At 41.9% G+C, this 18,096-nt stretch overlaps 1 protein-coding gene across 1 annotated transcript in view; it reads left to right on the forward strand.

The window, feature by feature from the left end:
• Positions 1 to 18,096, forward strand: part of COL22A1 (collagen type XXII alpha 1 chain) — a 213,554-nt gene that overhangs the window by 154,382 nt on the left and 41,076 nt on the right. The window contains exons 30-40 of the mRNA XM_075141117.1: positions 1,124 to 1,177; positions 2,244 to 2,285; positions 4,176 to 4,208; positions 7,553 to 7,606; positions 8,114 to 8,167; positions 9,320 to 9,373; positions 11,399 to 11,452; positions 13,037 to 13,090; positions 14,042 to 14,146; positions 14,670 to 14,714; positions 16,845 to 16,922. Of these exons, the coding sequence (XP_074997218.1) occupies positions 1,124 to 1,177; positions 2,244 to 2,285; positions 4,176 to 4,208; positions 7,553 to 7,606; positions 8,114 to 8,167; positions 9,320 to 9,373; positions 11,399 to 11,452; positions 13,037 to 13,090; positions 14,042 to 14,146; positions 14,670 to 14,714; positions 16,845 to 16,922 (627 nt within the window). The remainder of the gene's footprint in view (positions 1 to 1,123; positions 1,178 to 2,243; positions 2,286 to 4,175; positions 4,209 to 7,552; positions 7,607 to 8,113; positions 8,168 to 9,319; positions 9,374 to 11,398; positions 11,453 to 13,036; positions 13,091 to 14,041; positions 14,147 to 14,669; positions 14,715 to 16,844; positions 16,923 to 18,096) is intronic.

Below are 18,096 nucleotides of genomic sequence, written 5' to 3' on the forward strand. Positions count from 1 at the left end.
GTTTTTTTGGCCATTTGGCACGAGGAGGACTTATCTCAAGTGTCCCTAGATGATGTTCTCTCTTGGTGTCATTGCTGTGGTGAGCAGCTGATTGGCATCCAGCACGGTCACCAAGTACCCCTTCCAAAATGGTACTTCACTGCCTAGTGACTGTTCCTAATTGCAGCGGAGGTGCTAGTGAACAATGCTTATGCTAAATGCAGAAGGTTATGACTTGTGAGACAGTAGAGGAGGTACAGTGGTCTTTAGGCCTTACTTTCAGAAATACCTTCTGATTTAAAAACATTGAAAAAAAAATGAATAACAACAAAAAATCACAATTCCCCCTTGTCACTGAGCCCTGGAGAAGGCTCCAGATGGTTGAATCATTTTCTGATGGCCTAACTTCCATCCAAGTGCTGATGTCTACTGCTTCCCCTGGCTAGCTCCAGACCTCCAGAGGCATTTACATGCTGGGAAATAGTTGGATCAGGGGCCTGACAGTAAATTTAGCCATGTAAATGGGGCCTGTACTCCTGATAACTGACTGCATGCTTGAACGTGAGCAAGAAGGATCTATGTGGAGCGTAGGATATAGAATATATTCTCCCTACCTATAAAATCATAGAAGCGTAGGTCAGATAGCTCCTATTTGAATGCAGGATAAATATATTTTGTGTATATGCTCTTTGAGGAGTATTCACATCATCCTTGTTAAGCATCTCCCGTTCAGACGACCAGGTTACCTGGCCAAAATAAAGAGGTAGGCACCAGTGAATTCATGACTCAGATATCTTTAACATAAACAAAACTGGTAGTATGAATGTCCACTTTGAGTCTTAACTCCTGTTCTTGTCCAACTAGAAAAAATCTGGGTTTTATAACTGCATCAGGCAGTAGGATCTTCTACATGAAAATTGATTTAGGATTGGTGCTTTCCTTTCCATGAACTTAATTTCTATTCATTGGCTTTTGAAAATAGTGTGGATTTTATGAAGCCATCTCCAAAATGTTACGTTTTTAATTGCTTGCACTACATCGTGGAGGACAGGTAAGATCAACTGAAAGTGTAAAATATTCTAGTGGGACTGATGTAATCAAATAAAAACATGTATATTTCCTGCTTGCTTTTCTCTGCTTTTAGGGAGAAAAAGGAAAAGATGGTCTCCCAGGATTGAAAGGTGAAAGAGGAGAAAGGGTGAGTCATGAAATGAGCATGCTCCTCCTAAGACAAGAGAGGAAAAGAGGCAAGGGCATAGAGACAAGTGATAGAGGAGAATATCTGAGGAATATTAGAAACATTAGAAGTCTGTTAGCTGAGCCTTACCGAGAAACAGCAGAGAAAGCTGCCTGTGCGACAGAGACAACCATTTATTGAGTGATGCAAGAAACTGTAAGCAGTTGATGAAATCTAAGGACAGTTTCTTTAATTAAAGGAAACTTTTCTTTCTTTTAAAATTGTCTGATAGACAATTAAATTCTAAAGAACTTTTCTGTGCCTGCCTGTGGTGTGCTAGAACAATAATTTAAGGAATAGTCTGGGATTCTGCCATCACAATACTATTAATTTTAGTGAAAATGAGAGAACCAGACAAAGGTGATGTCCACCAAAATTTACATTCAACCACTGAGAACATGAAGGTGAAGATGAAGCACTGATCTTGCAGATGCCTATGGTTGTATAGTGAAAAACTTGCCCTCATCATAATGGCAATAGCCATCAGGAAGTAGGTATTACTTTGTTCTTCTTCCTAGGATACACCAGCCCCCAGTTTACCAGTGACTTTTACCATCTATGGAGGGCAAGAACTGGATTTAGAAACTTATATTTTTGATGAAAAACAGAGGATTTTTGTTTTCCATCCACGAAAGAAGTTCAGCTAAAACATGTTTTTCAATCAAGAATTTTGATCAACTTTAATTTAAAATGCAAATTAAATTCCATATCAATCCTATACTGGATGGGCTAGCATTAGAAATTCATTGACCTGTGAAGTCAGATCAATGATAAATTCATAAAGTGATAAAGACAGCGAAGTAAGAATCCTGTATGCAACAAAGCAAGGACAGCAGAAATTCTGGCCAGAGCGATGGAGTGAATTCCACCCGTCAGAGAAGTGCTATGGGATTTTCAGTGTCACTGAGCTGACAGGTTGTCATTGGGTTACATCTCACCTGGTAATGTTGCATCTTCTAGCTGATAATGTTGGGTTTTATTGAGGCATCTTTTTATATCCTTAGTTATATTTTTCTCCTCTCTATAGGGTGACACTGGTTCCCCTGGACCACCAGGCTTACCTGGAACAGTAAGTAAGATTGTGTTCTGTGCTGTAACAACACTAAGGCATCATCACACTTCTTCCACACAAATTCCTCAGAAACAAAGCTTTTCAAGATCCTACTTCTCTGCAGAAACTTTAGGACCCATTTACTCTGAGATTATCTCCCTTTGCTTCAGAGAAGCAATATCAAGGTGTTTGATAGCAAGGTATTCATTCTTTTTATTTTGAGGGGAAGTTGTGCCCTCCTCTGCCTCTTTACAAACAGCATTTTTGTACGCCCTTGACTTGTGGTAGCACTTAAACTGAATTTGTGATTTGTTTAGCCGCTGTGGGAGCTGTCTGAAGAAGGTCATGGCTGAAAATGGAGAGTGTGTTCATACAGATTTGCCAGGGTGAGCTAGATTTTTTCCAACTGAGAGCTCAGGATAAGACTGACTGAACAGATACCAGTGAACAACAGCTTGTCTTCTTGGGGAACGATTCACCTTTTTCCAAGAAGAGCAGAGGGTTCCACTTCTCATTGACATGAACTTACGGGGTGGAGCATTCAGCTTCAGCGATGCTGCAGCCTCCCAGAGCCTCCATCGCATACAGGGCCATGCCCAGAAAGACCCTCTCCTCCCAGAGTTCATTCCATGTTCCACACTGGATCCAACATACAAACCAGTCATACCTGATTGCACGTACCTTTTCTGCTAATAAAAAAAAAGTCCAAGAAAACATCAATTTATTGTTTTAAAAATGAGCCTGCAAAATTACTTTTGGGAGCATGAGCATAATTACAATGAAGTTCACTACAGGCAATTAAAGCAGCATCCACTGTATTATGTAAATACATAAACCTCACGGTTCCCTCCAGCAAAATCCGAGTAAGCAGCTTGGAGTAAGCACTAGGAACAGGCCTGTCATTGCAAGAGGAGGGCTGATCCCAGTCACAGATCCTCCAAAAAATGGCAGATACCACTTTTCAGCTTTGCTCACCACCACTGGTTACAGCTGCCACAGTCACATTATGGAGAGAATTTGAAACAAAGTCTGTTGGCGAAAATCAAGTGCCTACAGACCTTCATGCAGCAATGGAGGAGGTATTATAATTTATTCTCTGCCAACTCTGAAGAGTTGGGCCTCTTCAGTCTGTGCCAAAGTGTGCTTCATGGTATCATGTAGGAAGACTCCACACATATCACACAAGAATGATCCAGTCACAACACCAAGGATCAATCTGTCTTAGTCAAGGCGGAGAAGGCAGCTTACAAACACAGTACAACATGGCTAGATATAGAGAAGATATGCCCTACTGCTCAGGCTTCCTGTGTTTGTAGGGAGAAATTATTTCTATTATTTCAGCTGTAAAAGTAGGTGATGGTTTCGACATATCCTCATTTCATTAAGGACTAAATTTTTCTTCCTAATTTTATCAGTTTTGATAAAAGATACTGCCTCTCTCAACAAAACTCGATGCTTTTTTTGTGGCTAGTCCTTCAGGATGACTATGTAATCCCTAAGACAACCATGTTGAGATGTGTATGTCTTGTACATGGTACAAAGAGAGAACACCGAGCTCAGCCATGGAGTTAGGAAATTTAATAACAGAAGATGGCTCCAAGTGGAAAAGTGAGGTGGAGATCGCTAACTGTAAACTTGCTAACAAGGTTGAAGGTTGTTTGGTTTTTCATAGCAGTGGGACATACAGGATGTTTTTGAGTTTATGTTCATATTTCAAATACTCTAGGAAATGTCTGATATTTGTGGGCTTTTTTCCAAACAGCCAGATGTTACTATGAGTTGTTCATTTATAAACTTACTGATGGATATATGGAATGTGTAATCTGTAATGACAAGGAGAATACATAAGTTATTGCATTTCAAGGAAAATAGGCAATGCTTCTTTTAACACTCCGGTTTCTCTTCCAGACAACCTTCTTCACCCCACACCCTAGGATTGCTGTAAGTAACATCTCCAATAAACATGGCCTCTGGCTTATTGTCTCTTGTATCTGATAGACACACAGCATCTTATTGTTTTCCATGTTATTTAAATGCTTTCAGCAAAGAGCTCAGCATGAGTCTGGTTCTGGCCAACTTCACCATTGTAACCAGCCATGGTGAGAAGCCCACAGCTGTCCTGGTAACAGCAGCATCCAAGCCAGCTGTGGCCGGGACACACTGTATACTGTCCCAGACTCTTAAATGAAGAGTGCTTGCAGCACATAGTGGGAAATATCTGGTATTATATAGGATCACACCACTGGTATGTGAATAATCTTGTTAAGGCTCAGGAGGCTTTATGGCATGTATTAGTGGCAGAGGTAGTCTGTAAGAGTGCCATTAGAAAAGAAAGTGCATATGTGAGGTTCTTCAGAGGGTGAGGAAGGAAATAGGAATGTGAGGTAGTATTGGAAATACAGACAAGATTTCTTTGGTTCACTTTTCCCCTTGGCTTGTAGTTTGCTAATATATATACTAAGGAAATATGCAGAATAATGACATCGTATGTAGTCTTTGTGGTGCTACAAACATAGAATGACTTATCTCTTTTGCTTTGAGCGCATTACTCTTGTAAATGAGCTGCAAGACAATAAAGAATAAAAGGCTTGAAGTGCGTCAGCAGGTCAGGTCTCTGGGATTTCTCCATGTGCAATGAATGTGATGATACTGTAGCACAGGTCCGCACATAGTGTTGCAAGCTTTGGGAGGAGAAGGGGAGGTAAGGATAGCCTTTGATTTACAGCTCTACAAATTAAGGTCAGAAGGCAGTGATAAGCCTTAGGAAAGTGTCATGGGTTACGTTATAGAGACTGAAGGACAGGCAGCATGCTGAAAGTTGTCACGCACTCTCAAAACACAATACTTGCCATTGCTTTCCATTGAGTATGGGGTGTAGAGCACCAGGGAGCAACTTACACAGGCGGAGACAAGAAACACAGCCTGGATAGAAGGCAGAAGCACCATTACTCTATTATTAGTTAAAATCAGTTTCATTTAAAACCCACCTTAGTAATTGTCAGAAATAGACAATCTCTGACCAAGTGAGTCTGAGCTCCCATTTACCCACCACCGCAGCTCCGTTGTGTGTTTTGGGTGCAGCCTGTGCTGTGAGCTCTGCGATGGGCAGTAGGTGGGGGGGTCAGTTTCTTCCATAGGGTGCAGGGAACTTTTTCATGTTTATTTAGGCTGGTGAGTTAAAAATTATTAAATATTTCTTGGAGGTGGGGTGTGTGAGAACCACAGTGGTGGTCAGGTATGATGGCTGCAAAGAGGCAAAATTAGTAAAACAGGAGATGACTCCTCACTTTGCCTTCTGTCTCCCCCTGCAGCTGGGCACAGCTGAACCCCCACTGCATTTGCTCTCCTTTAAGTGACACAGAAATGACTAACGTGTTAATTGAGACTACAGGAGGACACTGGTGAGAGCAGGTCAAGGAAGCTCTAAGCAGTGATCTGGCTCAGGTTGGTAGCAGCTGCTAGCTGTCACCGCATCATTTCTGTTCACTGAGCTGTAGGAAAGAAGTAGGTGATGGTGGATTAAGTCCAGCTGCCAGGGGCAGAGGTCTCCACGACGTGCAGCACTAGCAGACAGTGTTAACAATCTCAGCAGATAGTCATGGGTTCGGCAAATTTGGAAGGACTCGCAAGCAGATTTGCTGGCAGGTTGGGTTAAGAAATGCTGCCTCTACCCATGTTTGTGGCTGTGCAAGGACATTAGACTGGAATTTCGCCAATTTTGCATTAACGTGCAAGTCAAGTATCAAGGAAAAAGTGGGAGAAAGGAGAATATTAAAAAAGCTTCCTCCCTTTACTGGTTGAGTTACTTCTTCCCTTTGCAGTCTTGTTTTCCCTGGTAAAATGTGCCCTTATTCCCACTTAGTAACACCATCCCTGCCTGCAAGTTCACTGCCGTTTGTCTGTGCTTTGTTGCTCTGCTCTCTCAAAAGGGTTTCAGAGCTTGAAATGTCATTACACAAAACAACTTCCAGGCACAACCATACAGGTTTGTTGCACAGGATCCTTTGCTTGAACTACTTTGGGTGGTCCCGTTATCTTTCTGAAGGCCACTAGATGGCATTAGGGACTGCCTGACTACAAGTTGATCTAACGGAGTGCTACTTGTAGAGTAAAATTCCTCCTATTATTTATCACAGATGATAATATTTATTCATAATGCATAATAAATACAGACATAAGTAATATTTATGCAGTTACATTTATTTTGTCTGTTAAAGAATAATTTGCAAATGGACTTTGAATTCCCAGGTGTTGCAGAAATGATTGGCAAATAGCTGACGCGAATAAAATTCAAGCTGATTTGTTTTGGGCTCTGCATTTTGGCTGATCACTATTCCTCGTGTGTGTGTAGCTTAAATCACTGATGTTCTTACTCTTCCTTGATTGCATAATTGAAACACCTTGTATGATAAATAATGAATAAGTAATGAATGCTGCTGCCTGAATACGTATGTTCATATAAATATACAAACGTGTGTATTCATGTAGTGCCTGGTTTATTCCAGCTAGTTCCATAATTGTCTGCCATTCCTTTTCAATTTATAAAAAGCAGAAATATGAACTTATTGATTATTGTTCTAGAGCTCAGGACAAAGCTGCTGAACTTCTGTCTGAAAGCATCTTCAATTTACTGTAAGGAGGAAGAACAGGAATAAATTAATCCTATTAGTCAATGATGGTGGTGCATGAAATAATGTACTGACATTGCAGGAGGGAGGGGAAGTTGCATGGATGTATGGAGATGTTAACAGAACTAGAGATCAAGAAAAGCTGCGTAATGCACATCTCTGGAAGTCCTCACGTTGAGACCCTGAACACCCCTCTCTTATAGGCGGAGTAGGGAACTGTCTGTATGTGGGGTAGGTTCCCCAGTTGTAGGATGACATCAGGTCTGTGGTCCTACAGAGAGGCAGTGCAGTGGCGCTGGTGCTTTTGCTCTTGGTCACGTCGTTTGGCCTTTTAATACATTGCAGCTGAATTGATCAAATTTTGGAATGGAAAATTCTTTAACTGCTATTCTCTATGAGGGAAAACTGTTCTCTTTTTAAATTGAACATTTTTGCAATTAATATCATAACAGTCCAAGAAGTCTAGACAAAGATCTCCAAATCTTAGTGTGTGATATCATAGTTTTGATTCAATGACCTCAAAGTCCTTTGAGGAAGCTACTCTATATTAGAAATTGATATCTGATTGAAAGAGCCCTCTTACAAAACAGGGCTACTGTGATATACAGCCATGGAAATAGTTTTTATTTCTCTCTTTGTCTTATTGTTTTATATCAGGGTGAACCTGGACCAAAAGGGGAGAAAGGAGATCAAGGAATGAGCGGAGAACCTGTAAGCACAGCCAAGTGTTTCTTCAGTTGGTTTTGAACTTCAGCAGAGAGAGGACGTAACAGCTGCCTGTTTTGGAGGGAGAAGGGGGACGTGCTCCTTCCATAGTTGGGATGCTTCTTTCATCAGAAATGGCCACAGTGGTGCTCGGCTTTGTACTGATCATAGAGGAAGCTACATAACTACATTTTAAGCACCTAATTTATAGCTGAAAGAGGACTATGGGGTTGGCTAGACAGAGCTTGGCTGGCAGTAAAGTTGTACAGGATTTATTAAGGGCTTTTGAAGTGATGTGGCCCAGCTAAATTGTGCATTTGGCTACTCCATTTGTATTCTGGAGTGCTCTTTTTCTGGATGGAGCCCCCAGGAGAGACAGAGTCCTGTGCAGTCACAGCCTCTGTAAAAACCACCCTTTCTTCTCTCAGTGGGAGGAAGGAGAAACATGTTCTTCTGCTCAGAAGAAAGGAGCAGTTTCCTTAAGGTTCTTCATCTCTCCCTCTGTTTTTGCAGGGATTACCTGGGGTCCCAGGTGAACAAGGGGTCCCAGGACCTGCAGGAGTACAGGTAAGAGGGCCCAGCCTTGAAGAAAATCTTTGTCATGACCAGAGAGGGGTGCCTTCAAGGTCTATATCTGTAAATAATTCTTCCCCTATACACCAACAGCCCATTCCTCCTTCCTCATTATTGTAAGTTCAGAGACATCTGTAGAGGTGTTTACTTACATGGGACATCAGGACAACATGAGGAAAATCAAAGCAGAAACATGGCATCTCTGCAGCATGGTTAGTATTGTCTGAGAGACTCCTTCCAACTTCAGAATCCTTCAAGAGGGCATCTTGTATTGATGCCACTGAACCACAGGTCTCACAGATAGGTTACTGCAGTACATTGGCAAAACATTGCAGAGCAGTCAGATTCAATCCCAGCCCACTTGACCCTGAATGCACTATGGCTCATGTGAAATGATTTATAGTCTTAATTATCTTCTGAAAATTTCTTGGCTCACACATATTATTTCCAGTCATCATCTAGGTATGTTTTCATGTCAACATGGGAGGGTTCACTCTGCCATCATTTGTGCTGTGCCCAAGCCGTATAATCAGCTATTACTTGGGCATCAACAGCTTAAACAGGTTAACAGCAGTCTTAGCATTGTGAAAAAAAACAGTAATAACCATGTAACTTTTAACTAACATCTGCTAAATGGGGGACTGTTCAGTAACAGTTCTCTGTCCTGCCAAAATCCTTAAGAAAGTGCTATGTGGTATGTAGGACTGGGACAAACCCTCTGGACTGTGATCTATTTTGACCATTTCTAAATGGCTGTGGTTTGTATTTGAGAACTGCAGGCAAAACTTCCTCTGCACAGGGAGACCGTCAGAGTTGAGCTGGAAATGAAGTAGCTGGTAGGCCTGAGGATAGGAAGGAATTTCACCCTGATGAATGCCTGCAGGTTTCAGCATCCTGTGCTGAGAAACAGCCTCTGAGCTGATCAGTCATTAGTAACTCTTCTTATGTCTCAGTGTTTTATTTTTACGTTTCATTTTCTCACTGCACAGAGAACTGGGAGCCATTTCCTCAGCCATTAAACTCCTCTGTGAATTGATTAATGAAAACCATTGCCTAGTGCACGTTCAGGCGTCTTGAAGTCTTTTTGTCTGGCAGGCAGTCCTGTCCCATCCCTAATCAGCTGTTATCTCTCTTCTTTCTGCACAGGGTACAAAGGGACAGAAAGGAGCCCAAGGTGAAGCCGGAGCCCCTGGAGAGACTGTGAGTAACTGCTTCCCTTGCAGCATTTTTCCCTGAGAGTGAGACACCTGAAGGGACTCTGAAGTCAATGCCTTGCAGATTCGCAGTCGCAGGCTGCTCGGGCGCAGGGCACATCCTAAGCTGCAGCTGGAAGTCGCTGCTTGTGGGCAAACAGGCACAGCTGCACCAAATAGGTCAATGCCCCAGCCAGCCCAGCTCTAAGCTGTGCATCTTTTGTTGGCCAAGTCTCTCCCTCTCTAACAAAATGCCCTCTTTTCTGGGTGAGGTGCCGGCAGAGCTTGTACTGCACTGCGATATCAGCCAAGCCCAGGCAGCCAGCTGGTGCAGGCAGCTCACTTCTCATCAGCAGCCTGAATTAATTTTTGATCTCGGTTGGTTTTAGGCTTCTTAGTCGATTTTGCTTTCTTTAATACAGGCTCATCACCAGAGGAATCATCACATACCACTTTTTGAGGCATGTGTTGTAGGGAGTGCTGCTATTGTCTGACTGGGTGCTAAAGAACAGCAAAGGAATCAAGTCCTGTTTTATTACTGTGAAAGTGTGTAAGCGGCTGAATAAAAGGCCACATACTTTCTTTGCAAGCAGAGAAGGAAGACTGGAGAACTATTTGAAATAACGATTGAGAGAGAGGATGTTTGTGTCTGGGAGAAAAAAGGAATAAGAAATCAAAATTAAGCATCCTAGAGCACGGAAATTTCTTTTTCCACCTTTGTGCTCATGGTTTTCCTTCTTGGGCTTGTGCTTAGATACTGTCTCTACCAGTGCTTTGACCCTAAACTCTGAACTGCCTGTCCCCAGCTCTCCTTCACTCTTGGTTGAAGGACTCCTTAATTTTTGGGGGGAGAAAAAAAAAAGGGGACAAAAACGTCTCCTTTCCACCGAACCTGTCCATTGGGTTTATTTCTTTATATAACCTGGTGGCTCGGAGGATGTTAATGATATGGAGATGCAGGCATATGCAGGCATCCTTTTTTTTTGCCATCCTTTCACAGACTGCCACTGCTCCAAATGTTTCTTTTGGCTCGTAGACCAGTGACTGTAAATAACACAGAAATGAGGAAACCTTTAATTTTCTTTTAGTAAGCCAAAGGCAACAGATAGATATTCACTTTGTGAAGAGCTGTGCTGTGGAAGATTTTCATCATCTCCCAACTGTTTGCACTGTCCTTCTGCAAGATAATACTGCCCAGCCCTTCCAGTAGAAGTTCTCTGTACTCTACTCCAAGTCAGACAGATTATTTCAGTCTGCTGATGCAGATTAGATAGCCTGTCTGGTTTAGCCCTAAATGGATTAGGTATGCTAATAGAAATCCTTTTCCTTGCAAAGCTGTGGTGACAGGTGAACCCTGGCCAGTGCAGGATGACAAGCAACTACAGAGGTAGCAACTTCAATCTGATATGGTCAGGTAGAGAGGAAAATGTCTAAATATAGCCTGGTAACCCCAAACATACATCTCTGTGGGGGCATAAATTCCCAAATATATGTCCTCTCATGCACCCCATGCTTTTTTGGGGACACACATGGGCTTTCCCACCCTAAAAAGCTTTCACTTGCAGGCAGAAAACACCTGCAATTCAGAACCATAACACTCTGAATGGTTTGAGCTGTTCATCTATTTAGTGCAAATAAGTGTTTTCAGGTTTGGTTCCCTGGAGTAAAGAAGGTAGAATTGTCAACAAAGCATATTTTGTTGACCTAGATTTTTATTTTAATGATAAATCAACATACTTTCCTCTGTGCTTTTGATGTTTCAGGCCCAGACTTTTCTTCCTGTATCTCAGCTAGATTTAGGATTTGTTTGGATGGAGGGTAATTTTAAGCTCCCAAAGAGAGTCTTCATCCCTTTTGTATTGTTTCATGCTTCTTTACACTACAAAGTGTTTCACAAAAATGCTATTTTTTGCTTTGTGCTTGTACAACGCCTTGTCTGACATGAACTCCAATCTCACTTGGAACATCTTGTTTCTGTGGTGGTACAAGTTGTGAATTATATATGCACACACATTTCATTTTCTTAAAACAGGGTGTGACTGGACCAGCAGGGCCCCCAGGTCCAAGAGGCTTGCCAGGAAATGTGGTATGTATGCACCAGTGTATTTGTTTTCCCATCTGTGCCCTGATTTCTTTATTTAATATGTTTAGTTTTCCCTACCGCAGAGTTTACTATCAGATTCAAAAGGCTGTGTTTCATTACACCTTTTTTATGGTTGAATTGAAAGATCTGGAAGCACCTGGGAATGGTGTATCCATGAAACATATTCTTATATTCATTTGTAGCGAGAGGGACTCATGGAGCTGCTTCATTCCTCACCAAACTGTCAAAAGCAATTTTTGCTGCCAGCTCTTCAAGAGAAAAATTGCAGTGTTTATTGTCTCTTTGGTTTTGTTTCCTTTGCCTCATTTTCATTTGTCCTTTCCTTTTGAAAACATGACTTCTTGATATAAAATTCTATGGTAAACTCCCATTGTTATTACGAAAGCATGTAAGTATTTGATCCTACAGTCAGAGCCTTGAAATGGACACGGCGTCCTCCTTACTTCAGTAGGTGTTCATCACCATTATTAAGTTGTGCATGATACAGCTTTTCATGTTTGCAAAAAAATCTTTGGACTAACTCTACTCCCTGCTCCACCAGTCATTTTCTTTCTAGTGCTTGGGGTTTCTCTGGGTTTACACTGGAGTAAGCGAAAAACAGCAGTTAGACCCCATGTTATAATGTATTCAGGCACAGTGGTTTAGCACAGAGGGCTCTTTAAGGCAGAGTTTATTACCTGGACAGTCCAAGAAATCTTAAATTGCCTTTCTACTAATTGTTAAGATGCATTTGATTTAACTGTATTAATGTAGTGATTTAATTTCAAACTGAAAGATGATATAAAAAATGAAGACCTTTTCCAATTTCATATTCCTTAAGCAAACTTCCGTACCAGTAATACCAATATATTACCTATAAAAGCTAATATAGTTGGAAATAATTTTTACTGGTGCAAAAAGGAAAATAATTATCACATCCATCCTGTGAGGAGGCCAATTCAATCTTACTGGTGCCAAGACATCATTTTACATCTTAAAATGGAGTACCACTCCACAATGCTAACTCATATTTTGGTGAGTTAGGAAGTTACAGTATTTAATCTGGAGCTCTAAATCGTCTATACTTTGACAAGGAATCCTTCGAGATCTGCCAAGACTTGAAAAGGATTGAAAACACAAATAGAGGGTAAAACAAAGATAGCTATGTTTTCCAATGTATAGGTTTGGAGAGCAGTAACCATAAAAAATTAATATTGTGAGACTTTTGGCTTCTCTGACACAGAGGTGATGATTGGGGGTTTGTTCGTAATGGATCGAGAACTGCTGAGGATTTCATAGAATGAAAAAAATCATTATTGGTAGAAAGAGAATGCACAAATCTGGGATTAGCTCAATTTCTGCTTTTGCTGTTCAGCTTTTTTTTATATTGAAAAAAAAACCCCTCCTTTGAGGACTTGGTACACAGCTTTTCTGTGGTGTTCTCTGGATTACAGGTTGTCTGTACCGGGAAATGTAGAACTGATACTAATCCTTGAGATAGATTGTACTGAACCCACAGGTCTATCCATTTGCTTTAGGATCAAATACTGCCTAAAGTTTTAAGCTTTAAAGTTCTTTTCTTTCCAGGGTATGCCTGGAGACCCTGGACGACCAGGAAAGGAGGGAGCAAAGGGGGAAAAGGTGAGTTTGTTCTTTCATGGATTTGTTTCTTCTCTTCTTGGGCATTTTAAATAACTTGGGACAGAAGCACTCTGAACTGGGAAATGATTTCATAGGTTCATGGATGGTTAAGACACATGGGCTCAGTAGATCATCTTGTCTGACCTCCTCCATTACACATGCTATAAGGTTTTCACCCTGTTGCAGCTTTATAATTTACCTAATAAACCCACTGAGATACAACTGGATGCAGTGAAGTCACTGCTACACGTTTTTGCAATGATGATCTTCTACTGACGAGAGTGGGCATTTGGTGTTTTAATACCTCCTGTTCACACTGTAAATCCAAAGCTGGAAGAAAAACTGGCTTTCATGGTTAGGGAACTGAGATTTCTGCTTTCCTGATAAGCTATTGTAACTGGACCATTGGTTCAGCTTTCCAGTGCACCCTCGCTTACCTTTTGCCTGCCTTGCCTAGTTATTATGTCCCATCTCATAGCTAGGCAATGAGCTTCTGAGGTCAGCGGTTTGTAATGTCCTCATATGTTGCACAATGCCCAGCATGCTGGAGTCCTGATCTTTGTTTGCTGGAGTAGGAATGATTGATCAGAAACATGGCCCCATGTATGCATGTGTATGGGGTTTAAAAGGGGATGAATCCCAGCCCCTTCAGTCAAATAATCTTCCAGATTACTGACATCTACGTCAGGGTCATGTGTGGACCAAGGGCTCTCTCATATAGCTGGTTCCCAAAATATTTTGAAGTCTCTTTTTAGTTTCCTTAAGGAAAACTACAAATGCCTTGAGATTACTGAAGGAAATGTTTCCCATAAAAGAGGATTTCCTATGATATCATGAGAAATTCAGATGGCAAGGCTAGAAAAACGCATATCTTTCAGTCCCAATGGAAGACTTGAGACAGGGATGGTCTTTAGTATGCTACTAAGAGTTTTGCTGGATTGTCTTCTACAGGGTGATCCTGGAAAAGAAGGAAAAGTGGGTTTACCTGGGCCAGCTGGTGAGCCAGGGCCTGCTGGAGAGCCGGGTTTGCCTGGTAAGGGTAAAGATGGAGAACAGGTAAGTACTGCTGGCAAGCTCTGCGCTTGGGTAGATCAGTGTGAGATAGACAAGCATGACTTCTGCAGGAGAACGGTGGATTTTTGGTAGTTAGGCTGCATTGTCGTAAGTGCTCACAGGCTGTCTACCGAAGACATGAAAGGCCTGGTTGTACAAAATGCTGCAAGTCACAGTGCTGCATCCAAAAAGGCAGAGAGAACTGAAGCTGTATTTCTGAACTTTAAACCCCCTTCAGTGTGCCATGGTGGCCATCGAAAATGGAGACCTCCACAAGGAGTGACCGTTGTCCTTCTGACCAGTACAAAAATGCTTAGCTTGACGGAAGTTCTCGAAAAGCATTTAATTCTAGCCAAATTAGCAGATTATTTAATTTGCTTATATGTTATCACTAAAATATTGCTAAAATATTGTGTGAGGCAAGGAGGGTGGTGGTGGGGATGCTTGCTGCCTTGACTATCTCAAAGTCTAGGCTCCTGTTTGGCTGCATGGTGACTGTTTTCTGGTTTTGGCTCTGTCACTTTAGGGGCAAAGAGGCCCACCAGGCTTGCCAGGACCCTTTGGACATAAGGTGAGCAGGGGCTTTATTGTGAATTCATTGTGGATTACTTCTCTCCATCACTGGAACTGGAAAAATGTTATGGTGAAAACATGGCCGGATTTTCATTGGAATACAGAGTTTGTGGAACTTTCATTCAAAAATGGACTTCTAGCCTTTTAGGAGGTTCTTTATTATTCCATGTCTGTAGATGTAAATATTAAGATATGAATTAGCTGTGCTCACTTTCCACATTTAAAATTTCTTCCAGCATAATGTGAATTCAACACGGACTAAGGACTAAATGCTGCACACTTTTTCAGGGAAACTGTGACTGGGGACCTTTAATCCATACAGTAAAGAGACATTTCATAGCTAAATGATGACCTGCTCTTGAGACCGCCTGACAGCCCCCCAAAGAGCACTCCTCCATAGCACTGATTTCCTTCACCTCTCTCAAGGAAGATGTGAATTATTTTCCAATGGGACCAGAAAGTCCTGGTTTGCCCTCCTATATTGTAGTTAAGGCAAAGAGTAGCTAGTTGATTAAGTTAATGACACTAATTTCAGCAGAAAATAATGTTTATTCCCTTAGAAGGGAATAGAGCAAATAGAGAAAGGAATAAAACAGCAAAAACATTTCCTTCTGGGAGCATCTGGATTGTGCTTGAACATTCAATCAGATATGTCAGAAATTCTCCACTTTGAAATGACCGTGTCTTGATCTGGATTGGAAGAATATGATGTTGAAACTGATTCTGTAAATGATACAAGTAGGAATATAGCAATATGAGACTAGCTCCATCTAGGTCCCATATTTTTGGAATAACCAAACTGCTATGAAATGTTTTCTTTTCATTTTGCTGCATTCTGTATAAATGCATTGTAGTCTGTTGTATGTATCTTTGACAGTTCAGAACACACGCACAATAATAGACTGAGTATTAATATAAAAGTAAAAAAAAAACACTAAAAGAAATCTCATTAAATATTCTATTCAATATCAACACAAGATGGTAAGAATCTTAATTGTGCACAGGGAAATACTATTGAACTTTTTGTATTGAAATTATGTTCTTGAATAAAATAACAGATAAGGGATCTGCCGGAGTGTTTGAACTAATCTGAATACATTTTCTCTCACTGTCCTTGCAGTATTTTTTCTTTGTAATATAAGATTAGTTAAAGAAGAAAGAAAGAAAGGGGAAAAAATTAGGAGATATTGCAGACTGAATTTTGGGTGGGCAGAATCCATGGGTAATTATTTTTCTGTCATGCGTCTATGTAGCTGGAAATAGTGTAATAATAAATAATATAAATAAGATTCATTGTTATAAGTCTACTGCCAATGTGAGACCAAATCTCACAACTGCAATGCAATCCATAAAAATCTTATTTGATTTCTCCCTATAACAAGAGAACTGACATTAAATTTAAGTATTGCAGCTGAATTCTTTCTTAACCCTCTGTCTACAATGCCCATTAAACAGTGTCAAGTAGTTGTCTGTGCTCTGCAGGTTTTACTACTGAAAATCCTGTTTTCTAGAAGGGAGGTCTCTCCTTTTGTAGTGTAGTCCTCTAGAGAGAGTGGTAGAACTGTTGAATTATTTTTTTACAAAAAATTATTCATACACTTCTGAGAGTAGGCCTATGTTGGTAAAGGAAAGGAGAATATTAAAATGTAACCAAACATCCCTAATTCTGTCTTCCCAGGATAAAAAACCTGTATTTAGCAATGTCTGCAAGTTAGCCATCTACCATAGAAACACAGAAAGAAAAGCACATGATGGTGCTTAGTGTTTCCCCAAGAAGAGTGCTTAATGCCCTGCAGGCAGTTGCAAATGCTGGAAATTGGATGCTGTGCACTAAAATAAATTAAAATACTTGTAGAGGCTGTGTTCCCGCTCAGTTATGTGATGTGGCACACATCGACGTGTGAGTGCTCACAGAGGTGGGCTGGGGCTCGTGTGAAGGAAGGGGACAGTTTTCTTGGCATGACGTGACAGTAACTGTGCCATACGCCCATGCTGCCACAACCTGATACCGTTCCTCCGTGGGCAGGATCAGGTCAGGATGTACCAGTGTTATGTTGTAAAACCTGACTGCATTTCAGTACATTTTCTCAACAGTGCACTAAGCCTTCAACTTCTTCCTTTGTTTCAGGGTGAGAGGGGAGCTCCTGGCCTCCCTGGACAGCCAGGAGACAGAGGCGTGCCAGGAATCGGTCTGGCTGGACCCCCTGTAAGTAGCAGATGCCGCTGCAACCTGTGACAAGGTGAAAACTTATCCATTGCCATCTGGGGAATGGGTTCCCTGGGCTCAGCTGTGCCAAAAGCCTGTGGGACATTTTACCCTCTGAAGATGCAGACTAATCCAGAAGCTGCCATTCGTGGCTCAGATGTCTACACGTCTGTTGTGAGGGCTCTTGAGGCATTCGGTTTTAGTTTTAGTTTACAACCCCATGTAATGCTACAGGCTTGGGGAAGAGTGGCTGGAAAGCTGCCCAGAGGAAAAGGACCTGGGGGTGCTGGTCGACAGCCGGCTGAACATGAGCTGGCAGTGTGCCCAGGTGGCCAAGAAGGCCAACGGCATCCTGGCCTGTATCAGAACTAGTGTGGCCAGCAGGAGCAGGGAGGTGATCGTGCCCCTGTACTCGGCACTGGTGAGGCCGCACCTCGAATCCTGTGTTCAGTTCTGGGCCCCTCACTACAAGAAGGACATGGAGGTGCTGGAGCGTGTCCAGAGGAGGGCAACGAAGCTGGTGAAGGGCCTGGAGCACAAGTCTGATGAGGAGCGGCTGAGGGAACTGGGACTGTTTAGCCTGGAGAAGAGGAGGCTGAGGGGACAACTCGCTCTACAACTACCTGACAGGAGGTTGTAGCGAGGTGGGTGTTGGTCTTTTCTGCCAAGTAACTAGCGATAGGACAAGAGGAAATGGCCTCAAGTTGCGCCAAGGGAGGTTTAGATTGGATATTAGGAGAAATTTCTTTACTGAAAGAGTGGTCAGGCCTTGGAACAGGCTGCCCAGAGAAGTGGTTGAGTCACCATCCCTGGAAGTATTTAAAAGACGTGTAGATGAGGCACTTAGGGACATGGTTTAGTGGACATGGTGTGTTGGATTGACGGTTGGACTCGATGATCTTAGAGTTCTTTTCCAACCTTAATGATTCTATGAAAGAGAAAGGCAGAGAAGTGCTATAGGAGTGATTGATACCACTGGCTGTTACTCCTAAATTTTCTGCATCATCTTGACACATCAGCTATGGATGTGAATCGAGATCTGTGCTGAGCCAGCAGGTCTGGTCTACTGGGAAGACGTAACCTTGCTGTCACCCTGTTAGAAGGGATCAGTGCAATACACATACCCACATCAGTGACATAGTCAGCACTCTGATGGGGAAATACAAAATCGTAT

Source organism: Calonectris borealis, chromosome 2 (genome assembly GCF_964195595.1).
Source record: "Calonectris borealis chromosome 2, bCalBor7.hap1.2, whole genome shotgun sequence".
In the NCBI taxonomy this organism is placed as follows: domain Eukaryota; kingdom Metazoa; phylum Chordata; class Aves; order Procellariiformes; family Procellariidae; genus Calonectris; species Calonectris borealis.